This window comes from Dromiciops gliroides, chromosome 1 (genome assembly GCF_019393635.1).
Source record: "Dromiciops gliroides isolate mDroGli1 chromosome 1, mDroGli1.pri, whole genome shotgun sequence".
Lineage (NCBI taxonomy): Eukaryota > Metazoa > Chordata > Mammalia > Microbiotheria > Microbiotheriidae > Dromiciops > Dromiciops gliroides.
The window spans coordinates 313,450,763-313,477,988 of NC_057861.1; the positions used below are offsets into that span (position 1 = coordinate 313,450,763).

The 27,226-nt window shown below is 40.4% G+C and overlaps 1 protein-coding gene across 1 annotated transcript; it reads left to right on the forward strand.

The window, feature by feature from the left end:
- The first annotated feature begins 1,197 nt into the window (after nucleotides 1-1,197).
- Nucleotides 1,198-26,598, forward strand: MEX3C (mex-3 RNA binding family member C). Its single transcript, XM_043978547.1, has 2 exons — nucleotides 1,198-2,231; nucleotides 23,528-26,598. The coding sequence occupies exons 1-2, from the start codon at nucleotides 1,445-1,447 to the stop codon at nucleotides 24,751-24,753; spliced, it is 2,013 nt and encodes a 670-aa protein (XP_043834482.1). The 5' UTR covers nucleotides 1,198-1,444; the 3' UTR covers nucleotides 24,754-26,598.
- The last annotated feature ends 628 nt before the right edge of the window (nucleotides 26,599-27,226 follow it).

Below are 27,226 nucleotides of genomic sequence, written 5' to 3' on the forward strand. Positions count from 1 at the left end.
CCCGCTTTAAGGACGGTGGGGGGGGGGAGGGGGCGTTTCCACACCTTTAAAACCAGTGGTTTGGGCTGGTGTGACAAGCTCTTTCCTAGCCTTTTAATGGCTCGGGGCGCTCAGCCCGAGTCCGGGGCTGGTATCTCCTCCCAGGCTGGCCACCAGGCGTGCGGGGCAGGGCAAGACAGCCCAAGAGGCGGGACACCGGCCCGCGAAATCGCCCTCCCGAACTTGGGGGGCGGGGAGGAGGACAGGAAACTTTGAGAGAGAAAGATGGGACCCCGCGGCCGCTAGTCCGGCCGGGAGGACGCTGCTCACGGGCCGGGAGAGAACCGGAGGTTTTCTCCGAGCTTCTGAACTTCGGCCTCCCAGCCCGGGAGTACCCAATGCCCAGGAACACATGCCCAGGCACCAAGGCCAGCTCAGCGTGGGAAGGCCTGCACCGGAGCTCCCCGAGCCCCGCTGCCCGGCCCAGTCCGGCAGGCGGGGAAACCCCGCCTCAGCCGCCGGCCCCAAAGGAACCGGCTCCAAGCGAGCCTTGCCTCCCCTCCACTGGGAAAACCGCTGCCTCAGCTCTGGCAGAGAAGCCCCGCCCCCTCTCCACTCGCACCGCCCAAGCCCCCTCCGCGCACTTAGGCAGGTCGACCCCACCTGACCCGCGCGTGTGAGGGGCGTGAGGAAAGAGGCAGGCCCGACCTGGAGGACCCCAGTCCAGGAAGCCTCTTCCCCTCAGCTCCACCCCGGCGACAGCAGGGACTTCGTCCCTCCTCCTTTCCCCGCCCACGCCCGTAACGTCACAAAGAGTGACGCGGAGAGAGAACAATCACAGTCTTTCTCAATACCTTAGTCGGGGGTGGAGGGCGGGGCAAGAGGAGAGAGCGGAAGGAGAAGGGTTCGGGGTTCTCGTCGAGCCCCAAGCCGTCCAATCAGTGAGCCCAGGGCGGGAAGGGGGTGGGGCCCCAAAAGGGGGGGTGGGGGTGGGGCAAGGGGCAGGGTAAGGTTCTCCGGGCGGTGGGCGGGCGGCCGGCGCTTGAAAGCGGCCAATCAGCGCGCGTCGGCTTCATTCGGAGGGAGGTGTGGGGCGTCGCCTCCGCCGCGCGCGCCTGGGGCTGGTTGGGGCCATGAAACAAAAGAAACCCTGAGAGAGGAGCCGCAGCCGCTGCCGCCGCCCGCCTGCCCGCCCGCCGGCCGCTGCCCCCACCCCCAGCCACCCCGCCTTCTCCTTCCCTCTCTTCTCCCCTGCCACCGTCCCTCCTCCTCCTCCTCCTCCGGTCCCCGGGCGGCGCTGGCGCTCTCCGGCCGCAGCTGCCGGCTCCCCTGAGGAAAGGTGTTTGCGCTTTGAGCAGGGCCCGGGCCCGGTCGGTCATGGGGCTCGCCTCCCGCCTCGCCTGACCCGGTCTCCCGCCGCCGCCATTGACAGCGCGCTGCTGCCGCCGCCGCCGCCTCCGCCGCGATGCCGAGCGGCAGCTCCGCGGCCCTGGCCCTGGCGGCGGCCCCGGCCCCCCTGCCGCAGCCTCAGCCGCCGCCCCCGCCACCCCCCCCGCCGCTGCCGCCGCCGCCCCCCGGGGGTCCGGAGCCCGAGCGGGACGGGCTCCTGCTGCGGGAGCGCCTGGCCGCGCTAGGCCTCGACGACCCCCGCCAGGCGGACACCACCGACCCGTCGCTCCGGGCCGCGGTGGCGGCGGCTCAAGCTCAGGCCAGGAGGATGGTGGGGCTGTCCCCAGAGGAGCGGGCTCACCCCGGCCGGCCCGGGGCCCCGGAGACGGCGGAGCTGGAGCTGGAGCTAGAGGAGGAGGAGGAGGAAGCAGAGGTGGACGGGGACCTGCTGGAGGAGGAGGAGGAGCTGGAAGAGGAGGACGACGACGAGGAGGAGGACCAGGACCGACCGCCGCTGCTGCTACTCTCGCCGCCCGCCGCCGCCGCCGCCTCCCAGAGCCACCCGATCGCGGGCGGATCCCTAGGCTCGGTGCTGCTCCCTGCCCCGGGCTTCGACGCTCGGGAGGCGGCGGCGGCGGCGGCCGGGGTGCTGTACGGAGGGGACGATCCCCAGGGCATGATGGCGGCGATGCTGTCCCACGCCTACGGCCCCGGCGGCTGCGGGGGGGCGGCGGCGGCGGCGGCCGCTGCCGCCGCACTGAACGGGGAGCAGGCTGCTCTCCTCCGGAGAAAGAGCGTCAACACCACGGAGTGCGTCCCGGTGCCCAGCTCCGAGCACGTCGCCGAGATCGTCGGTCGCCAGGGTGAGTAGCGGCCGAGGCACCGGGGCGGGGTGGGGACAAAGGAGCGGGGAGCGGGCGGGCGTGGCGAGGGGGAGGAGAGACGCCCCGAGGGCCGCCCCCCCCCACCGGGAGCCACCGGCTTCCCCACCCCCCCGCGCTTTCGGGGACCAGAGTTTGCTCGGGTCCGGGGGCTGCGTCCGGTGCTCCGGGGCCGGGATGCCCAGGGAGGAGGGGGACTTCGGGTTCAAAACGCGGGTACCCGTTTAACGTCGCCTAAGCCAAAAGGTAGTCAGGCTCCCCACCCCAGCCCCGATAAAGCAGAGTGAGTTACAACTTTGCCGGGCGTCCGTGACCCGAGGTGGTAAAAGGCCGGTTAGATGGGAAGTGGACGCGCGGACTCGGGGCAGCGTCCCGCGTGCAGATCACAGGCTTCCCTAACTTCCTTGTAAGACACCCAGCCTATAGCTTTCGGTGTCCTTTACGTAGCCTATTCTGGTAGTGGACTGACCAAAGCCGACAGTGCAGAACGAGCTAACTTTGAGGCGAAGGGAATGTTGGTGTGATACATATTTCCCTTCTACAGGTTTCCCCTTCTCTTCGGAAACTTGCCATCTGAGGAGGAGCTACCTCTTCTGAGATGATCTATAATTGGATTAGTGATACTTAGTGTGTTTCCAAAGTGCTTCATACAAACACACAGTATCTTAAATTTTTTTTAAGAATACGATTAAATATACCTATGATGGCAGCTGTAATATGCATTTCAGTTAACAATTTTCATAAATATAGGTACTTAAACAGTATTCGGTAAATTCTCCGTTTGCCAGCACCTCAGTACTTCAGACAAACTCCTCCCACATTGTTCAGACAAAGAACCTATGTCTCACATTCCAGGAGTAGATTTGTGAAGGTAGAGGGAATGTGAGGCCCAATGCACTTCGATATCGTACATCTTTTTGGCAAAGAGCAGATGGTTTTTGTGTAGCCTGTATGAATTAAAGGAATTATAGTCATCCAGGACCAACTACAAGAGTTGGGTACATTTTTAACTAGATGGATCCTTAGCCTTACCCATTTCTCTTGCTCTTGCCTGGCTGACAGCATTGTTGGGGTCAAATGAAAAGAGATGGTGGCGCTGCAGCCCAAATGAGCTCATCTTTCCCAAGTGGTCTAAAGTACACATAAATAAGAGGTCTGTTAAAATGGTGGCTTCAAATGTCAAGATTTTCTCACTTCATTCCTTTAGGATTTTAAAAAGCAAAAAACATCTGAAATTTAAAGGTGGCTCATTGCAAACTTCTCTCTGGTGTTGTATCATTCAGAGGTGGTACAGTTAAACTGAAAAGGAATCCTATAGTTTTAGCCTGGTTGACCTGTGAGATACTTTATTTGAAAGTAGTAGGGTCCAACCCCACTTTTTTACAAACAACAAACTGGGACTTGAAGTGTCTTGTCCCAGTAGTAAATTGGCAGAATCTGGATTCAAACGCAGGTTTTCCAGCACAAAGTCCACTACACTACCAGTACTTTTTGTGTGAAAAATTTTAGTCATGAGGAATTGTGCTCAGGTCAGAGTGCTGAGATTGGGGGGGGGGAGGGGGGACTTAGATACTAAGTATAAGCTCCTCAAGCAGCTTATAAAACCTGTGTGAAGGCTGCCATGTACATAAACTACAATACAAAGTAGTATCTAAGTGTGTCAAAGATGGTTCACCCAAAGTTGGATGGGGCTCAGAGTGGTGGCGGTCCCACTGGAATGTGAGCTGGGTCTGAAAGAAAGGATGGAGAAGGATTCTCTCTTATCTAGAGATAAAACAGAGGAAAGATATGAACACATGTAGTGAGGAGGTAGGAAAGAACTGCAGAGCCTGTTCAATGAATGTAAACATAGTCCACTTTGTAAAATAGGGCTCTTAAATCAGAGTTACTAATAACTAAGGCTGGAGAGGAAGGTATAATGCAATGGGATCAGAGTTAAATGCTGTGTAGATGAAGTGGAAACATTTATATGGTTCCTACTAAGTAATGGACAAACTGTTATCTATTTTTCAGAATATTATTTTGGAAGTTTTGAGCTTAATAATACACATTAAGTTTTATAATCTTGTTGACTTTCCCCTTTGTTTTAAAAAAGTATAAAGGTGACATTAATCAGGTTTTCGTTTACAGCACTACTTAAAACCCATAAACCAAAGTAAATTGAATTAATCCCAGGCTTCTCATTGTGCTGAGTATCAAGAGGTAGCAAATGAGATTGGAGTTCTGGGATTTTTCTTTGGACCATGCTAACTGTGACCATATTTTCCAACCAAAACTACAGGCTTAGAAACACATGGTTTGACAAAGGCATACTGCAACAGCAAAACCTCATTGAAAGTGTTATTCTTTTTAATTCGTTTTCTGGAGTGTATAGTAATCAGAGGAGATACACTTTATTAACCAGGAAACAAACAAGATCATGTTTCTTAGGATGTGGATACAATTTAAACTTAAGGCTTATTATTTCACTTCGTATTGAAGTCACAATTTTGGAGGGGAAATAGTAAATTTCATATTATTCTATATCTTGTCTTAGAGTAAAGATTCATCCCCTTTTCATAGTTTATACCATTCCACTGGTGAGCCTAATTTGGTGTTGTACTATTGACCTAAAGAAACTCCTGTAACAGCAAAGTATTTCTACCTATTTAATTAGAGAACTCGAAGAGCTCTATAATGATTCTCAAAAACATATTTGAACATTGTGGTAATTTGTCTCCTATAACGGGTCAGCAAACTGGCTCTTGGACCCAATCTGCCAAGTTTGAACTAAGGATAGTTTTTACATTTACTCCAACCCCTACCCACTAGGGTATATAATAACAACCTCATTTCATGTTTCATAGGATCATAGATTTAAATATCGGTGTCATTAAGCCCAGCCTTCTCATTTCACAGTGGAAGAGGCTGAAACTAATGAGATTACTTATCTTGCCCAAGCTCTCCCTGCAGGTGGCTAAAGTGGAATTTGAACCCAGGTCTCCTGTCTCCCAAGTCCAGGGTTTTCTCTAATACACAATACTGCCTCTCTTTTTGTTTGCCTTTTTTTTTTTAAAGCGACTAAAGTTAGATGATTTGTTCCATTTGGGGAGTTTTTTTAATGGAAAAAAAATTGTCCTAAAGACTATCTACGCCTGCCATTTTTATTCATTACCTGAGGCCGTCATGCTGTTTGGCATCTCTTAACTGGTTCTGTAAAATACGTGACAAATGGAATTTGAAGTCACAAAGAGCCTTTACCTGTCAATAGTCCCTGGGTAGTGTCTTTCAAAAATTTTAAAAGAAAAACAAAACTTAAATTTACCCCCAACAGCTTGTGGGTGTTTGTAAATGTTTAATTGGTCTGGAGGCATTAGTTTTTTCTCTTACTTTGAAATGAAAAGTACTATGGGCTATAATTAAAAGAAAGGGCAGTGAGAACTCTAGTAAATGTAAAGGCACTATAAAATTGGATTATGAAAAGATTTCATGGTATTTTTATAAACTTTCCCTCCAAAATTAGAAAAACTTGTAATCTGCATTTGTAAAGGTATTAGCCATGGGGAGAAAAACCCAAATATTTGTTTAGTTAAGAGGTTGTCTCCTAGTTGCCTATGTTCTCTTTTCTCAAATTATGTTGACTTGTACATCCATCCCCACCCCTTAGAATGTATGCTTCCAGATGGCAGGTACTGCTTTTGTCTTTGCATCCTAAATGCCCACAACCTAATCATATTTGTTGGGGTGGATTGTCATTCAACAAGCATTTATTAAACTCTTAACTGCGTCAGGTACTGTGATTTTTAAGGGAAGACCCTAGCAGCTGGAGGAACTGGGAAAATTGAGTGATGAATGAAGCCAGGGAAACTGAGGCCAAGCTTGAGGAATAACCATTACAAAGGCATGGGAACAAGAGGTGAAATGCAGTGTCCTAGGAACAGCAAGTAGACCACTGTAGTTGGATTATTGTGTGTGATGGAAAGAAAGTGTAAAGGAGGAAAGTGCCAAGTTATAAAGAGCTTTAAATGCCAGGCAAGATTTTATACTGGATCCTTAGGGGAATAGGGAGCTATTGCAGTTTTCTGGGTAGAAAGTGACATGGACAGTCAAATACCCTCATTTGGTCAGAGTAATATGAAATTGACTAAAAGAGAACAAGTGGTAGAATTCTAAATAGACTTGATTTACAGTAATGTTACAATAATGGTTCAATTGTCTTATTGCCTTGTAATCCAAAGTTTCACTTGAGATATGATCTGTGGGGGGGCAGCTAGATGGCTCAGTGGTTAAAGCACCGGCCCTGGATTCAGGAGTACCTGAGTTCAAATCCAGCCTCAGACACTTGACACTTACTAGCTGTGTGACCCTGGGCAAGTCACTTAACCCCCTATTGCCTGCAGAAAAAGAAGAAGAAAAAAAAAAGATATCATCTGTGGTCTACACTAATAAGGATTTATAAGTGCCTACTATATGCCAGGCACTGTGCTAAGCTCTGGAGACACCGAGAGGCAAAAGACATTCCCTGCTCTCAAGGAGCTCACAATCTAAAGGGAGCCACTACAGGCAAACAAATATGTACAGACAAGCTGTATACAAAGTAAATAGGAAATTATTAAGAGGGATTGAGAAGGATTTCCTGTAGGTCAGATTTTAGTTGGGGCTTAAAAAGGAAGTCAGTAAGTGGAGATAAGAAAGAAGAGCTTCCAAGCATGGGGGACAGCTACAGAGAATGCCCAGAGTTTTGTCTGAGGAACAGCCAGGAAGCTGGTATAACCTGATGGAAGAGCACCTATCAGAAATAAGGGCTAAAATGGCTGGAAAGTAGGGGGGCAGGGTGGTGCAAGAGGTGTAGGTTATGAGGGATTTTGAATGCCCCAAAGAGGATTTTTGTATTCTTTTCATTAATGAATAGGATGTTTGTAGAGCTTATAGATTGAGGAGAGTTCTTTAAATTCTCTTCCAGCATTGTCCTCTTGCAAATGGAACATCACTTTTCTGTTGACCCACTGGTATGGTATGTGTTGCTGCCATAATTGTTATAATTATATTCTAAAGTAATTACTTCAGGTCTCTTCCCAATTTCCTGGGGTGGTTCTAGTTAGGATTCTCTTTGTGAATCAGCTCTCGATTTTTAGCACAGCTAAATTGTATTTAATACACACTATTAATAATTTTCTTATTCCATAAAGATTGGCAGGGTTTAGAATTGGAAGAGACTTTAGAGATAATCTAGTCCTATCCCCTCATTTTACAGTGTGTAAAAAGTGCTCAAAGATGCACTAGTAATAAATTACAAAATCTTAGATCCAACTCATACCTTAACAAGTGGTGATCCAGCCTTTGCTTAAAGATTTCCAGTGAAAAGGGAAACCCACCTTTTTTTTTTTTTAAGTGAGGCAATTGGGGTTAAGTGACTTGCCCAGGGTCACACAGCTAGTAAGTGTTAAGTGTCTGAGGCCGGATTTGAACTCAGGTCCTCCTGAATCCAGGGCCGGCGCTCTATCTGCGCCACCTAGCAAGGAAACCCACCTTTGAATAACTTCAATCTAAGTAAAAAAAAATCCTCATAGCAAGCCTAAATTTGCCTGTTTGAAATTTCTACCCATTGCACCTGCTCTGCTTTCTTGGGACCAGGCTAAACCCTCTTCCAGAAGACAGGCTTTCACATACTGGGAAGACGGCTATCATGTTCTATTCTGCCTGTCCTCTCCAGGCGATCATAGTCATCAGTTGACTTAATCTCAGGGCTGTTTATCATCCTACTTGTCCTCCTTCAGCCACTATTCCACTTTCTCAGTGGCTTTTCCACCATGGTGCTATGGATAGAGCTCTGGGCCTAGAGTCAGGAAGATGAGTTCATGTGTGGCCTTAGACACTTACACAACTGTGTAATTCTCCAAATGTCTATTTACCTCAGTTTCCTCAACTGCAAGCTGAAGAAGCTCTTATAATAGCACCTATCTCACAGGATTGTTATGAGGATCAAATTAGATAATATTTGTAAAAGGCTTAGCACAGTTCCTAGCACATTGTTGGTGCTTAATAAATGCTCATTCCCTTCCTTTCTAAAATCTGACATACGTAAATAGTTTCAGTACCCCAGATGTGATACCACTGTACTATCACCTCCTTACTGCAAACTACAATGCATTACATTTCTTGACTCATCACAGTGTTGCCTAGTTGAGTTTGTGGCATATTAAAACCTACAAATCTTTTAAAATACATGCCGCTGTATAGCCAAACTTCCCTTAGCTTGTCCATGTAACCATGTTTGTATTTATTTATAGACCCAAGTATATGATCTCATGTATGTGAGTATTCCACTCCATTAATGCAGCTCACAACCCAAACATTCCATTTTACTTTTATCTCTATTACATTTTGTTTTTGTAAATTTAGTCCAACATTTTAACCTTTCAAGATATTTTTGGAATGTGACTCTGTCATCCAGTGTTAGCCATTTCTCCTAAACTTGTCATCTTATAATAATTCCATTAAGTATCATCATAGATGAAAATTTTAAATTTAGCACAGATCCCCAGGGAAAGCCTAAATTAAAATTTAAATTTCTATGTTACGTTGACCATTTCATAGGTGATTGAAACAGTAGTTGCAATTTGTTTAAATTCATATGTGTGCATTGTGCACTTGACTGATTTTTCATACTCTAGAATTTTGAAGTTTGACAAGGAAAAATGAATATGGCTAACTTTGTCTTGAATTGTGTTATCAGAAATCTCATTCTTTGGGGAAAATATTCTTTTAATGCACATATCATGGTTATTATATAAGTCATATTCTTAAATAGGAAGGAAGGATCTAATAGATAAGATGGTCTGGAAACTAGGAAGACTTGGGTTCAGGTCTAGCCTCTTAATAAATATTGATTGAATGTCGTGCTAGGTCATCTAGGTCATGTGATTGTGGGCAAAGCCCTTAACCCTCATTGCCATCTAGGCAATTCTCTAAGATTAGAAATATGGGGGGGGGGGGCAGCTAGGTGTTGCAGTGGATAAAGCACTGGCCCTGGATTCAGGAGAACCTGAGTTCAAATCCAGCCTCAGACACTTGACACTAGCTATGTGGAAGGAAGGAAATTTTTGAAAAGGTTTTGATCTCTTATTTTAAAGGGAATTTCTTCATCTTGGAGTTCCTATGAAAACTATGAAATCATAGGTCCAGTTTCTATTTCAATTAATATTCACTATTGATAAGAGTATATTGTTTGCAGAAATGTAATGGTGTGTTAGGTTAATTACTGATTTCAGATATTTCAGTAAGGTTTGTAAAAATCATGACTATCAAATCTAATATTGACAACAGCTTTAAGAAATATATTTCTAGAATTTATAAGTTTTATCTTAGTAGATCAGTTTGCACTAGCAAACTATTGGAAAAAACCAAGTGACTGTAATTGTTTTGCAAGTGGGTGGAGATTCTATTGCCTTTTCTTCCTGCCTTGTTCAGCTAATGAACAATATTATTCACTGGAGAGGAAGTGGAAAATAAAAACAATTGCATTTGAAGGGTGTTTTCTCTACCCCCTAGTTAACAGCCATCTAGAAAATTATTCAAGAAGTTCAAGTGTCTGAAAATTCTTCTGTAGGAGATTTGTACCTATTTGTCTACCTCTGACCTCTCTGGGCATACACTTATTGGTTTGTTCTTTTGAATGTTAATATACTGTAAATCAGTGGTATCAAACACCAAAAGGAATTGGGTTCTATAATCTATACATAAGGATCCCTTCAGATCCTTTGTAATATTTATCACAATGATACTTAACCTTTTATAGAAAAGGTAGAACTTTTGCCACAAGAAAATGCTTACTGCTCTTTTGGAAAGTAGTGCTTAAACATTAAGCAAACTGAATGTTTTAGGAAAATTGTAATACAACTATCAGTTTCTAGAATGTGATAATTTCAATTTCACTGAAATACATATTGTGAACTTTAGATGTTCTTCATCTTGACATTCTTGCTTCTACAGAGGCAATATAGTATAGTGTAAAGAACATTTAACTCCCTACTTCATTAAGGAATGCCAAATTCAAGTCACTTTAACTTCTCTGAGCTTCAGATGGAAGGGAGAAACTGCCTACCCTATCTACTTTAAAGAGATATTCTAAGGATTAGTAGAAGTGAATGAGAAACCACATTTTTGCTATACAGATGTGAGGTGAGGCTCCTAAATTGCTTTGAATAATAAACCTGATTTTTAGTCATTATCCTTAATCTATTCATCACTATTGCTGCTTCACCTTTTTTTTTCCTTCCAAGATCCTCTATCATTTTCCCCCCACTTCATGTCACAACTCAGGCAATTTGTCCAGGTTATTTGAGTAGCTGTTAGACATCTGTCTTGTTTCCTACTTATTATTATTGTCTGCTAAGCAGAAAAAAAAAAACCAATGCCCTCTAACATCTTTTCATTTAAAAGGAAACCTTAAGAAAGTGGATTGCTAGTGGATGTTCATTATTATTTAAAACAGGAGTCAAAACACATGGCCACCAGCAACACCCCAAGTGCCACAGAACCAGATTACACATAATTGGGAAATATTTTAAAATAAATAAGAAATGCAATAAAACATAGGAAATGTTATATTTTTAAACTGTCAATATGCAACCCAAAGTACAGTGTAGTACTACCTATAGATCTTAAAAAGGTACTAATGAAAAAACCTTTAACTTTAGTTTAAGGAGATACAAATTGGCTTCGTGATAATCTCTTTTGAATCATCTGTTGATGGGAATTTTAAGGAGCAGTACATAACAGTTTTCATTGCTTTTGTTTAAAATAAATTTCATTTCTTGTGCTTCCCTAGTGGCCATTATGCCTTTTACTTTCCTCTAGTGCTATCTGTGGTTACCATAGAGATTTGCAAAGATTAACCCTGGTGATGATATTTAAGGCTCTGAAAATAGTTTTCTAATGGTAGTGCCGATAATCTTAACTATAATGATGTGAATGAATGCACAAATTAATGCAGCACTGTTATACATTGACATAAATACTCTGTTAATTCAGTAATTAATGGGGAAGCTTTTCTTAATAGAAACTCTTTGCTGATTATTCTGTATAAATATAATAGACCAACATTATCTTGAATAAATCATTTAATTGTGCATATCTTATTTCTCTTCCCCTCCCAGTAGACTGTAAGTTCCTTGAGGTCAGTAATTGCTTTTCATTTTCAAAGTGTGTTGCAGTAGATATTAAGCACTTAAATGCTTAAATTGAATTTTGTTGAATGCTAATGTTGAAGTATAAAGAGAATGTATCTCTGTACCTTCGAATTTGTGTTGTTATAAGAGTAATATGAACAAACTTCTTCAATGTATATGTGGGGCATATGGTCTGACCTGTATAAATGAAACTATATAGTATAGTGAATTGCTTTTCGTAATTGAATTTTACTATAGTAAGAAAATTCTTTAAGAAACGTTAACTTGGGGGCAGCTAGGTGGTGCAGTGGATAGAGCACTGGCCCTGGAGTCAGGAGGACCTGAGTTCAAATCTGGCCTCAGACATTTAACACTTACTAGCTGTGTGACCCTGGGCAAGTCACTTAACCCCAATTGCCTCACTAAAAAAGAAAGAAAGAAACGTTAACTTTTAGAGGTTTGAAAGATACCTGTTAAAGTATTTTGAATATCCTAGTTTAAGGGTATATTAAAGGTTTAGAAAATTAAGCCTACAAATGTTTTTATCCGTTTTTACCAACTTTTTTTCTCTTTTTTTTTCTAGTTTTCTTTACCTTTTCACAAATATTTTTGGCACAGTGGAAAAGACTGGTGCTAACTGAATCAGAAGACTGGGTTCTGATCCCAGCTCTACCACCTGCTGGTGGGAGTAACCTTAAAAAAATTATTTAACTTCTTTGAAGAGGCTAGGTTTGCAGTCTGTAAAATCTCTTACCTGCCCTTTCTACCTAATCAAATGAAATACTATTGTAATGCAAAGAGCTCAACAAATATAAGGTCTTAGTGATGAAAATGAATGGTGAGATAATTTCTTTTAATTAATGCTGCCAGATTGTTTTTATGCTGTCAGAAAGGGATTGGGGTAGAGACTAAACCTATTTCATTGACATAGGAAACTCCTTTTACCAATTCCTGTTCTGTTCTGTTCTTTTTTTTTTTTTTTTTTGCATTTTATAATCTCAGAATTGCCAGCCTAGAGCATTGAGGTTAAACGACTTGCCCACAATCACAGCTAGTATGGGTCTAAGGCTGTGGACAGATAATTGCTCATTAGAATGGCTAGTGTAGTTCAGTCCAACAAACATTTTTAAAGTGCCTGTTAGGAAGCCAACATTATACTAGACTCTGGGGATACAAAGACATATAGTCCCTGTCCTTCAAGAAACCTGGCATATGTGCTGTGGAATAAACATATTATAAAAATTTGGTATGTCAAATTTGGGGGCTAAGAGGGACAACATGGTAGTTTATATGCTTTTTTTAAAAATTGAAAGTATTATTTTGAAATCTTAAATTTCTAGGCAAGGGAGATTGAATTGATTTGAGAGAATAATTGAGATGAGTCAGAGATAGTGTTTACTGTTGAAAATGATATTTCTTTAAAATTACAGTTTACATCTATAAGCAAAAAGGCATGAAAATACATTTTTATCTACCCTGGTTAAGATGCATAAATCTACAAGTTAGAATACTAAAACCACTGGCTACTTTTCAGAAGTTAAAAGATCAGTATAAAATGTTTGTAAAATGAATTAATACCCTTAATTTCCATTTTTTTAATTTGAAAAGTTCCTTGAGGACAGGTGCTGCATTCAACCCATTTATATCCCCTACACTTTGTACATAGTTACTCAATCAATTGATTTCAGGTTGGTTAAGATGGTGACTAGGTCCCATGGCATTCTGGGCATTGAAGTAAAAACAGTAATAATATTATGCCCTGATTCTCTCCTAGAAATAGACTGTCTTGAAGCACTTACTGAAACTCTGGGATATCTTTTAACTGCTATCCTTCAAAACCACAGGAATTTCATTCAACCCGGAGGAATATATGACTTCAGACCCACAACTTTCTGGCATTTTCTTCTTTTAATGTATGTTTACTACAATATCTAATAAAATTCAGGTCATTGGCCCAGAACATGTTGATATATTCTTTATATTTCTATGGTGCTTTTATCTTTTTTCAAAACATAACCACATTTATTTTCATTTTAGCCTCACAACAGACTTATGACTTAGATTAGGCAAATAGTTGTATCCCATTTTACAAATGAACTGCTTAGAATTACATGACAAGAGATTGGCAAAGACAAATAAAATCTGGTTTATTATTACTAGCCCTTTGTTCTTTGTAATAGTTAACAACACTATTAACCTCTAATGTGATAGAATGAAAAATGCTTAATTCTTGAGGTTTTAAAATAAAATTAATTGTGCAATTTTCTATATATTTTAAATCATGGTTTACTACTTAATCAGAAAATAATACTTTCTGGTTTATTTTTGATATTTAAGGTAATATGGACAAGTCTAAACTTCCAATTGGGTCCCAACTATTCAGTGGGTTTTGGTGTGTTTTAATGTAAATTGTTCTGTGGCCTTTTTTCCCCAAAAAAGAGATGGGGGGATCTCTTAACTAGTTCAAATTCCTGAGGTCACACAAACTTTCAACAACAACAAAAAAGATCTTGTTTATAAAAACTGTGAGGGAATAAGTGTGTGGAAGTTCTGCTACCCTAAGTTCCAACTCTATATGCACAATAGGTCCTAGGTATGAGTAAATGAGAGGCAGCCAGGATAGAGTACCAGGCCTGATATCAGGAACACTCTTCCTCCCCAGTTCAAATATGACCTCAGGTGACATTTACTAGCTATGTGACCCTAGGCAAATCACTTAACCCTATTGGCCATAGTTTCCTCATCTTTAAAATGAGCTGGAGAAGGAAATGGCAAACCACTCCAATATCTTTCCCAAGAAAACCCCAAATTGGGTCACAAATAAGTGGACAGGACTGAAACGACTGAACAACAAAATGAACAGATGATGGTCTGCTCCTTTTTTAAGAGGAAACCGTTTCCCTTGAACAACCTAATCCATTGTTGGTAATGTTTAAAGCAACTACTTGAAGGTGTTAGTGAAAAGAGATGAGTCATTGACAAAGAATAGAGGGAATAAAGTTCACGGTGTCTTAGAACATCAGAGAATTCATGAATCAAACTCTTTTTTATAATTTTATGTTGTCAAATAATTGGTTTCTCTTTTGTGCTGCTTCTATTAACTATATTCAGATATTTGTAAAGAAAATTTGTTAGCTTTTGGGTATTGTCAAAATTATTGTCAGTCTTTCAGATTTATATAGTTTATCACATATAGAATATTCTAATTTTTAAACTCAGACTCACTATAAAAAATCAATCTGTAAGCATTTTTTTAAGGTCCTGCTATGGACCCTGTACTGTGATAAGTGCTGGGGATACAAAAAATGACAAAAGATACTCTAATGGGGAGACATCATGCAAATAACTAATATACAATATATAAAAGATAATTTGAAGATAATCAACAAAGGGAAGACATTAGCATTAAAGGGAGGGAAGGGGGAGGTCTGAAAAGCCTTCTTCTGGAAGGTGGGGTTTTAGCTAAGACTTGAAGAAAGCCAGAAAAGCCAGGAGGTGGCAATTCTGTAGGAAAATTCCAGGCTTATGGGAGGTGAAAAAGTCCAGAGTCAGGAGGTGGAGTGTCCTTGTGATAGGAATTGTAGTTGTAGCAGCAGCAGCAGCAGCAGCAGCAGCAGCAGCAGCAGCAGCAGCAGCAGCAGCAGCAGCGGGGAGAGGAAGGGCAGAGTAGGAGTCATTAAACATTAAGTGCCTATGTTCCAGGCCCTGAGTTAAGGGATCTGAAGAAAGGTATTAGAAAGGCCTTGCCCTCAAGGAGTTCACAGTGTAATTGGGGTGGGGCAACATGATGGTCATGATGAGAAGTTCTGCACACAAGGTGAGAAATGATCTGAGAATGTGATAGTTTCCGAAATTGATTTCATCTTGCAGAAGGATGGGTTTCTGGAGATGAAGTACATCACTCCCACATCCCACAAAGGGGTACTGCAACCCTCTTAGGAGCATGAAGAGAAGAGTGAGGGGGAACCCTGTACAAGAAGAAATAAGAATGGATGAACAATTTTACCACAATGTACCTACCACAAATGACCTGTAGTAAATTTAAATAATCTGGGAACTAGCTCCCCATTACTACACACTAATAATAGGTTAACTTGCTTATAGCTATACCCAAAAGTTCAGCAGTGATTGCTTTCTTCCAGTTGTGTGGGAGTTTGGGGTGGTTTTGGGGGGGGGGGGGTGAAGAAAGGTTGTTTTTGGTTTTAAGTTTTGGAAACTTGAGAAAGAGTGGTACTGAAGACTTAGAACTGAATACAGTAAGTACTTCCACAGCATTTGTGAAGTTGTAGCATTTTAATGACAAATCACAGCCTCTCTGCCTTCCCACTTTATAAATGGGAAAACAGTTAACCAATGATAAACTGTTCAAAGTAACCATTTTGGTAGGAAGAGCCATTTTAGTATTTAACACATAGTATTGAATGCAATTGTAATTTTAGAATTTCCACCATTATTTTCTAGTTTCTTAACATTTCCCCCCAACCCTTCTATTTTATCATATTAGTTGAATTTAAGGGGATTTTTCAGAGAAGAATTTCTGTATAAATATGCTTATTCACTAAGGCATCAGTCAGAATTTTGAGGTCTTTTGTCTTTCTGTGCTAAATACACATTTAACTTTAAAATTGTTTTCTTAAGATCTACTTTATTCTTTAATATTTCAATGGATTTGTCACCTGCCAGTTTTACAGTTTGGAGGCAGATGGTGGTACATTGGAAAGAGTCAAAGAGATCTGAGTTCAAATTTGGCCCTAGATACTTACTAGCTTTTATGACCCTGTAAAATCATTTACTCTGCTTGCCTTAATTTCCTCAGCTATAAAATGGGAATGATAATAAATAGCACCCACTTTTCAGGGTTGTTATGAAGATGAAATGAGATTTTTTTTTAAGCGTTTGTCACAGTGTAGGCACTATATAAATGCTTATCTCTTCCCTACCCATCTACCCCCTCATGTCATGTATGATTCTTTTCCACTCCCTCTCTCTAGCTAGAGGCTTTTCTATAGGTTTGGTGGTGGTGGTGGTTGAACAATTTTTAAACAGACCAGTAAACTGTTGAATTGTATATCCTTTGTTTACCCATTTTCTTTTTCCAAACATTACCTTGATATGACACCTTAGCTACTTAATTTCCACAAAACCATTATGTTATGTGAAAGTCAGCCATTGTTATACTATAACATGGGACATGTTAAAAGCATTTGAAAAAATGGAGAATTATGCCTTCCTAAGAACCTTAAAAATTAACAGTGAGGGGGCAGCTAGATGGATAAAGCATCAGCCCTGGATTCAGGAGGACCTGAGTTCAAATCCAGCTTCAAACACTTGTGAAGCTGTGTGACACTGGGCAAGTCACTTAACCCTCATTGCCCCTCCCCCCCCCAAAAAAAACAAGAAAAAAAAATTAACAGTGACAGCAGTTTGGTTTTGTGCTGAGATTTAGCAAATTGCAATCAGCAAACTAAGTTTAATTTCACTAAAGGATGTGAATATTACAGTTCCATGATCTGTTTTTAACTAACAAGGTTGTTCTTTGCATACATTAATACTTAAAGTATCTTCATTGTATTGAGGACTTTCTAAAATATCCAATACTGAATCATATAAGATAATGAACCTGGAATTTTCTTTAAAATAATTGAAATATCTTAAATTTCTCTCCAATTGTTATACCAGAAAGCAAGTGAAAATAATGTCCTTTTAGTTGTATGCTCAATTTATGAAGCTGTTTTCCTTTTTTTTAAGTTTGTTGAATAATGTGCGAATTTATTTTGCTTGACTGTACATCTGTAACAGTTGTTTTGTTATAAACAAGCATCAGATATTGACTTCATTTGAGCAACTTAAAACCTTGTTGAGAATAATAATTGCTAGCATTTGTATATTACTTTAAGGGTTTACAAAGTGTTTATATGTATATACACATATATATATAATGTACACACGCATATGTGTGTGTATTCTCATTTGATACCCTGTATTATCTCCATTTTACCAATGAGAAGACTGAGACAGAGGTTACCAGGGTCACACATAGTTTAGTACCTGAAACAGGATTTGAACTCAAACCTTTACAACTTTGGCACTCTCTTCAGTTTGCCACCTTAGGTGCCTTTGAATGGACACTGGTTTATGGAAAACTAAGGTTAGTCACTCAGTAGCTAACTATCAAATGACAGTATTTTGTCAAGGCTGTTAGGTTAAGTTGACTTGGGTTAAGGAGTTAAGGAAATGGTTACAATGCAGTAGCTATGGTGGGTTTAGAATAATAGAATTGAAAGGAGAAATTCAGCCTCCTTATTTTGTTAATGAGGAGGAAACTAGTGAAAGGCAAGTAAGACTAGACCAAAATAACACAGCTTCTTAGAAGCAGAGCTGTGACAGTCAATAAACATTTATTTAGCATAGCATCTACTCTGTGCCAAGGCACTATGCTACCTGAACATAGAAAGAAAGGCAAAAGACATCCCCTGTTCTCATAGGCTCACAGTGAGTCTAAAGGGGGAGACAACCTGTAAACAATTATGTACAAACAAAATATAGGCAAGGCAAATGGGTGATAATAACACCCAGCCTTTTAATAATATCAAACAATAGTATATACTACTTAATGTGCGCCAAGTACTTTTTACAATATCTTCTCATTTGATCTTCAAAACAACCCATTTATTATTATTCCCGCTTTACAGCTGAGAAATCTGAGGTGAGCAACGGGCAAGACCTGTGATTTGCACTCTAGTCTTCCTGCCTGAAATTAAGGGCGATTTGAAAAGGCTTCCTAAATAGATGTGACTTGAAGGAAGCCAAGGGAACCCATGTTTCCTGACATTTTCTACTGTTCCATTTTAGCTGGCCTTTTTTAAAAGATGTGTTGAGGACTGCATGAGCCAAAGATACAGAGCTGGAGAAGTGTAATGAGCCTTTTGGCTGATACTTAGTTTTATGGGGTAGGGACAAACAAACACCCAAAAAAGGCAGTTTGGGGCTAGGTTGCAGAGAGGGTCCTGAGCCCTAAGCTAAGGAATTTGGATTTTAATGGAAACTGCCTTTGAGGAGAATGAAATTCTAATACCCCAAACTGGCCACTTGACTTCATGTAACCTGTTCCACTGCCCCCACTTCTCACCACCAAGAGCAACAGTAGGCCTCCAGACTTCCCAGAAACCTTTTTCCCCAACTCTAGGAATGTTAATTCACTCAGTCCTGGGCCTCATCTTGAGACAAATTAATCCTTTTAGTTGCCTTAGCTGTTGAGGTGATAGGAGAAGTAAAACCAGAATTTACCATGCTAATCACATCCATCCACCAGTACTGTCTTCTGGTATCTTGCCATCTGCCCTGAAGGTGCTTATCTCCTACTCCCTACCCCCAACCTCTTGCTCGGGGAATAATAAGGAAATATCTCCTTTGCTATTGGAAAGGATTGGAACATCTGCTATAACTTCTCAGGCTTCCTTCAAGTCTCAGCTAAAATCTCACCTACAAGAAGCCTTTCCCAAACCCTCTTAATCCTATTGCCTTCTGTCGGTTAACAATTTCCTGTTTGTCTTGTGTATATAGCTTTTGGGGGGGGGGGTACATATTTGTTTGCTTGTTTTCTCCTCCATTGGATTGTGAGCTCCTTGAGGTCAGGAACTACCCTTTACCTTTCTTTGTATCCCTAGGGCTTGGCACATAGTACTTGGCACACAGCCAGTGCTTATTGGCCAACTCTAACTCCACTAAAAATGCCTAACACAATTTCATTATTCTTTTCTAGAAGCTTAAGTGGTTTCCCATTATCTTCAGAATAAAGCCTTACAATCTGATTCCATCCTGTCTTTACATGCATGCACTTCCTCTCGCACTGTGCTGTAGCCAAGCTGTGGCCCTGCACACATTTCCATTTCCCACCTCTGTAGTTTTTGCACTGGTTATCCACTAAGTCAATAACCATAAATAGCTACTTTGTGCCAGGCGCTGTGTTAATTAACACTAGGGGGATACAAAGAAAGGCGCCACACACACACACACACAACTGGTCCTTGCTCTTAAAGAGCTCACAGTGTCATGGGATAGACAACATGCAGATAACCATGCACGACCATGATATATGCAAGATAAATTGGAGGGGGTGTGGCACTAAGATTAAAGAGTCTGAAAAAGGCTTATTGAATAATGGAGAGTTTTAAACAGGCTTGAGGGAAACCAGGAAGGAGCTCCAGGCCAGTGAAAATGCTCAAAGTTGGAGGGTCTTGTGCTAAAACTATCAAGTAGGACATTCACAATGGATGAAAGAGTAAGTGATGGGGATGGAAGGAGGAAATAAAGTGAAAGAAGACTGGAAAGGTAGGAAAGGATCCTCCTTTCTTCCTTCTTTTTTCTGAGCCTATAATAGATAAGACTGTTGCACCTGCAGTTGAAGTTGCTGGTCCTCCACAGAAACTGTTTCCCAGCATGATAAATGCAGGGAGTGGGCTGGAAGCACAGCTATCCCAAAGGTTCTCATGTTGAGGTTCCTGGACTGTCTGTTTTGGGGTCCATGGGGAGGTGGCAGTGGTGGCTGCATTAATGCTGTGACTTGCCAGGCACATGCTGCCTCTCCCTGAGAGTGCCTTGCTCTGCTTCCTGATTTAAAAAAAAAAAAAAAAAAGGACAAGGTTAAGAATCCTTTCCCCAGAAGCAAGATGTATACAGCCTATACTGTATGTATGACTTTGTTCCTGTCTTATCTTTTGGGGATTGCTAACGCCCAGCAATCAGAAAAGTCAAGTCTAAAGCTCAGCAAGCCCCCAAAGTATTCCAAAAGAGGCTAAGAGGCAAGGCTGAAATGAATATTTCAGAAATGACTATCAAATTTGACTTGGTCTGGTGTTGCCTCAACTTCCCTGTACTTCATCCACAGATAGAAGTTATAAAACCACAATTAAGCTCCCAGGATATTTTTATTCCATTTTGTTTTCTTCTCTGCTTCTCCTTGATAACCTTATCCAGTAGTGTTGACCTGGTTTTCATACATACACATACACACACACACACACACACACACACACACACACACTCTGTACTTGATTGCTATTCCTACAAAGTATCTACCATTGTTTGTTTCTAAGAGTACCAAGAAACTCTGAGATTTCCTAGACACTTTGCTGCTCCTCTATTTTCCTTCCCAGCCATGAATAACACAAGACATTTTATCTTTTATGTTGACAGAATGCAACTACTTCCCTGATAGTAGTAAATGTGTTCATTTTATTTCCACTAGCTGTTTTTTCCACTCTTTCACTAAAAGTTTTTTCACTTTCCACTTCTATCCTTTTTGCATCATGTAAGTCTGCTATTCATTGATTAAACCCCTGACTTCACCTGTTTTCTATTTATCTGGTGTACATGTGACCTCAATATCATTGGAATGAGGGAGAAGTAGTTCTAACTCTTAACATCTTTTCTTTCCCTCTGTCCACCCCACTTCACATACCTCCCTAGCATCAAGTAATTTTGTTTGCTTGCTTGTTTGTTTTTTACAATAGAAAGACAACTTATACAGTGATGACAACTCCCACCACAAGTAAGAGAATTGTTCTGTCGAAACTTCTTGCCCATTATCTCCAGACTTCCGCTGACTCCCGTAACCTATATCCATTCATTGCTTAGCTTGGCAGCTGTCCCTAGATAGAGAATTGGTTTCCCATAGATCAAATATGGCAAATATTTTCTCTTAGCCATCAAAAGGATTGGCCTTGAAAGGTGGGATATAGCAAGAAAAGGAAATGTTCATTAGACATTCCATGAAGCAACTGATAGAAAAAAGTAATTTTTTTAAAAAAAAGTTAATTTACTCACTTTTGAAGTTCACTGTTACAATAGCATAAGTAGTAAGACTGCCCTTTTATGTTTACATGTGTGGACTTTTTTGTTTTGAAATTTTGAATGATCCAGCTCTCTGAATCTGTAGTTAAGTATTATGGCCTAAATGAGTTTGTAGGCTGATGTTCAGGTTTCTGACCTAGTAATTCAATTAATGTTATCACAAATTGCATCCTTATTATATGTTATTATTACAGATACATAGAAGGCAGGGGCAGCTAGGTGTCACAGTGGATAAAGCTCTGGTCCTGGATTCAGGAGGACCTGAGTTCAAATCTGGCTTCAGACACTTGACACTAGCTGTGTGACCCTGGGCAAGTCACTTAACCTTCATTGCCCTGCCCCCCCCCCAAAAAAGTATGCATTTTTTTTAAAAGGCCAAAAAAAAATCATCACAGATATATAGAAGCCTATTTAATATTGATCACAGACTCCCTACAGCCCACCCCCAGTTTGAGCTGGATGCAGAACAAAAGCATAGATAGCACATGCATTTCAGCTCCTATAGTGTCATAATAGAAATTTGATGTCATGCTATATAATTGTTTTTACATTTTTCCTATGCTGTTGTTTTAATATATAAAAATTGGGACAGAACACATGACTAAAATAATTTAGACTCTTCTTTTCCTCATTCTGTCTTCCACATGCATATCTGAAAATCTCGACCCCCTTGCTTAAAAAGCTACAATGGCTCTTTATTGCCTTTAGGATAAAATACAGACTCTTCTGTTTTCACTTAAAGTCCTTCATACTTTGGCTCCCACCTATCTTTCCAGACTGTTCTCATATCCCACTTTCCCCTCACTCCCACTTTATGCTCCAGCCAGATTGCCCTACTTATGTTTTCCATATTCACCTGTCATCTTGTCTTTGCACAGATTGCCCCCTGCCCAAATGCTCTCCCTCTTCCCCTTTTCTTACCCAAATCCCTAGCTTTCTTCAAAGCTCAATTCGGATGCCTCCAGACCTTCTTGATCTTTGTAGTTCTTAGTGGTCTCTGGCTTCCTGCCTGTAAAACTACTTTGTATTTACTCTGTATGTATTTTGTAGCTATTTACCTGCAAACGTGTTTTCTCCTAGGAGAATTGGTATGGTCCTTGAAGGGTGCTTAGGGACCTACAGAGTAGGTTGTGTTTTTGTTTTGTTTTTGTTTTGTTTTTGTATCCCCCTGTGCTAGGTACAGAATAAATAAATCCTTATTGAATTGAATCATCTTATTGTAATTATAAGTAGTTGACCTAGTTTTCCTATATGTATTAGTGTTTATAATGTCTTAATATTGGCATTGTATTCAAAGCAAAACAACTATTTTTTAGTGAGCAAGACTTAGAAAATTCTTTCACAAACTATTGACCTTGAATTAGCATTTCTGCTTTAAAACCTATAGCATATGAGTATTTCAAAGAACTATGTTCTCAAGAACTTGGGCTGTACCTTCTTATAACATTTACAATTTTCAGGTAGTTTTTCCATCAGCATTCTATAAATTTATTTGTTAGAGCTATTACAGGAATTGTAGAGTTTTTAGCCAGCATGAGCTATCTATACCAGAGGATAATCTCTTGGCTGATCCAGATTGTCAGCTTGGACAATGTGGGGGGAAAAACCCACTCATGTTCTGTTGTTTCAATGATTCAATTATTATAATTGTAACTGCTGGGTCTAAGAATGTTACATTCATAATGGTACACATATCTTATTATTTAACTATAGCTTCTTTCCTAAAAGTAGCCCCTCTCCCAGAACCCTTAGTTTTGTAGTGCTATTCATAATTCTCACAACAATCTGCTTCAGCTTGGTCAAAGTCCTTAATACTCATCTGTTTCTAAGCATGAGAGTGGTCATCTAATAAAGGCCATCTTCCATTTCCCTGATCTCAATCAAAGACTATACCTCTGAGTGATAGTAATCTTTATGTGTTGCATCCTGAGTACAATACAGTATTTATACTGTATTTTGCATAGTTGATAGGGAAAAGAGCATTCCATTTCATATTCTTTTTCAGTGGTGATGCACTTGTACAACAGAGGGAACAAACTAAAAAACTGATTTGTTCTTGCCAACTATCTAGTTGGTAATAGGTGGTAGTTAGTAAATGATTCCTTGATTTTTGGCAGTTGCTAGTTTTCAAAATAGGAAAGTGTTAAGTTTTCAATGATTCTCTCTGGTTCCAATAATACAAGTCATTTGGCATTACAAAACATTGAAAAACAAGGTATCGATTCTTGGATCCCCTCCCCCTTCCACTAAAGGCTTTTTTTTTTCTTTCTCTGACAGGTTGTAAAATTAAAGCACTAAGGGCCAAGACAAATACATATATCAAAACACCTGTTCGTGGTGAAGATCCTATTTTTGTTGTCACTGGACGGAAAGAAGATGTAGCCATGGCCAAAAGGGAAATTCTCTCAGCTGCTGAGCACTTCTCCATGATTCGAGCATCTCGCAACAAAAATGGTCCTGCACTGGGGGGGTTGCCATGCACACCTAACTTGCCTGGTCAGACCACAGTCCAAGTCAGGGTACCTTACCGTGTTGTAGGACTGGTGGTTGGACCCAAAGGAGCCACAATTAAAAGGATTCAGCAGCAGACCCACACATATATAGTTACTCCAAGCAGAGATAAGGAGCCTGTCTTTGAGGTGACAGGTATGCCTGAAAATGTAGACCGAGCACGGGAAGAAATAGAAATGCATATTGCCATGCGTACTGGAAACTACATTGAGCTAAATGAAGAGAACGATTTCCATTACAATGGTACAGATGTGAGCTTTGAAGGGGGCACCCTTAGCTCAGCATGGCTTTCTTCCAATCCAGTTCCTCCTAGCCGCACCAGAATGATATCCAATTATCGAAATGATAGCTCCAGTTCTTTGGGAAGTGGTTCTACCGATTCTTACTTTGGAAGCAATAGATTGGCTGACTTCAGCCCAACAAGCCCATTCAGCACAGGAAACTTTTGGTTTGGAGAAACACTACCATCTGTGGGCTCAGAAGATCTTGCAGTTGATTCTCCTGCCTTTGACTCTTTACCAACATCCTCCCAAACTATCTGGACTCCTTTTGAACCAGTTAACCCACTCTCTGGTTTTGGTGGTGACCCTTCTGGTAACATGAAGACTCAGCGTAGAGGAAGTCAGCCATCAACTCCTCGACTCTCTCCCACATTTCCTGAAGGCATAGAACATCCACTTGCTCGGAGGGTTAGGAGTGACCCGCCTAGTACAGGCAACCATGTTGGCCTTCCAATATATATCCCTGCTTTTTCTAATGGTACCAACAGTTACTCCTCTTCCAATGGTGGTTCCACGTCTAGTTCACCTCCAGAATCAAGACGAAAGCACGACTGTGTGATTTGCTTTGAGAATGAAGTTATTGCTGCCCTAGTTCCATGTGGCCACAACCTCTTCTGCATGGAATGTGCCAACAAGATCTGTGAAAAGAGAACGCCATCATGTCCAGTTTGCCAGACAGCTGTTACTCAGGCAATCCAAATTCACTCTTAAATATATATATATACATAATATTATATCTCTATATGGACTCTTAAAAGCATGGGTATAATGGTACCCCCAGTAAACTTCCTAATGAATTCTTATGACTGTTATCAGGCTTTATTGGGATTAGGCTAAAGTTGTTAGTAAACTTGTATTTTCTAAAAGGCTGCTATGGTAACACTAAACCTAGGTGGTCTCTGTCTACTAGTTTGGTTTTAATTACTGTTCTAATAAACAGAGACATAGCTCACATAAGATTGATTAAAAGTTGAGTTCACCTCAGCTTTCATAACAATAGAGATGATAGGCTATATAGGCCTATGAGAGAAGTTGTGACTTCCAATATTTGAAGGCGATACGTCCCGTAGCCTAACCATATTAAAAGTTTATGGAGGGTACTTGGCATTATTGATCTATCAGACACTTCCAGTGCTGCCTTCTTTACACTGCCAGTTTTGAAAAACAGGTTTTTTTATTTTACAACAACTTATGCCTAATTCTGCAGGATTGCAAGTAACTTTTTAATGCATAGTTTTGACTTATTAGAATGGATAGGGCTGGTGGCAGTTGAATAGATCACTGTTAATAATTTGGGAAGAAAACTGCTACATTGACCTTCATCTCGCCCAGAGTTCTTGTGGATGGTGTGATCAGAGGATCAGGAATGGATTTGTCTCAATTGTGAATTCCTACCCATTGTTTCTCTTAATGTAATGTGGAAAAATCTTACCTGGATTTTTCTCATTTCACTAAGAGCTTTGGGGTGCACATATTTTGGCTAATAGTGAGGATGCTAACATTCCATTCATTAGTCCGATCAAGCTATTATTAATTACTTTTAGAGAGTATATAGATCTAAATGTGAAACATTTTTATGTTCAAACCATATTTGTCTTGCACATTATAAATATATTTTATTTTTAGTAATCGAAAGGGGGGGTGGGGATGGGAGGGATAGCAATGCCCTAAGCATAATACACAAAAAGCAGCTGTGACAATAACCTGCAATCAGTTTACTTCATTTCAAAACTATTTCCAATCATAAGGAAAGATTTATTTAAAATGAGCTTTTACATTTCAACCTGTGGATGTCTTTAACTTCATCATCCTCAGTACAACCCTAAATCTGTGTTGGCATCAAAAAGGATAAAAACAGTATCCCAACGGATTTTTCTACTAATTATTTTTGAAGCATTATTTTCCCAAGACGCAAAAGAGCTTTTTTTCTCAGTATAACAGAAAAAAATTAAATCCTATGTGTATTGAACTAGTAAATAAACAAATTTTATTTTTTATTTCCACTTGAAGAGTTACATTTCGTATAAAAGTTTACAAATAACGGTTTTTATTTTGATTTTTTCAGTATAAAAGTTGCCTTGATGGCATATTATGATGTAATGCATACCTTTAATGCTAATTGCTTGTAGGATAGTTAAATGTCAGTATTGAAGCCTAATCTTTAGCTGCCGTCTTGTAGATATGAACGAATGTTCACCAAGCATGTATTTTGTATTTTATTGCATCGTACACTGCAACTAATAAGCCAAGGAATCGACATATATTAGGTGCGTGTACCATTTCTATAAACTACAAACTAAGAATGATAAAACTATCAATATAGTTTAGTATTTGCTAATTTTACTACACTTTTTGTTATGTATATGTAGGGAGGTCATAGGGATTATAAATTCAATTTGAGTAAAGTTTAAAAACCATATATTTTATGATAAAGGGCCTTTAACTGAAGATGGCCAAAGCACTGATATTATATATTTGCTGTAAAGAGAATTATAAGAGTTTTATTTTTCTGATATTAAAAGTTACTTAATAAAGACTTGTTTCCATTAACTTGAATGTATTCTCCTTGCTGTTTTCATCTTGTCATTGGCAATTTGAAGTAGCATGATCCATTTATTACCAAGTGTAAATTTTCTTTTATGGGTTCTTCCCTTTACTTTAAAAGAGAGAGAGCTTCAATCAAAGGATTATGATTAGCTATTATTTTTAGTGTAGAATAGTGGTGCTAAAACTTTCTTTACTAATACCAAAATCTGGCTATTCCTTTTGCTACCATTTGGGGGGGTGAGGTTAGAGTGAGATGAACTGATTTTTCAAGACCATTTAATTACATTTTTGAAAGGTAGTGGTTTTGCACAGTTATGAGGTCATTCTCTAGCCTTGTTTACACCTTTCTTAAGCTAGTATTCCTAAACTCCCCAAACTAAATAAAAAGTGTAAAGTGTACTTGATTTGCTAAACATCCACTGAAAGGTTTTGTGACTGAAAAGTGCTCTTAAAGTATAATTGATCTAGTAATGTTGAGAGGAATTGCTGCATTATTTTTAAAAGCAAAAGAAAAGGTTTTCAAAACTTTTAAGTGTTCATTCAAAGAAACAATTTCAAATATGGAAATTGTTATTGTATGACTGCCATAAAGTTATTTTATAATAGAATTTGACAAATGCTCTTTAGTACATGCCAG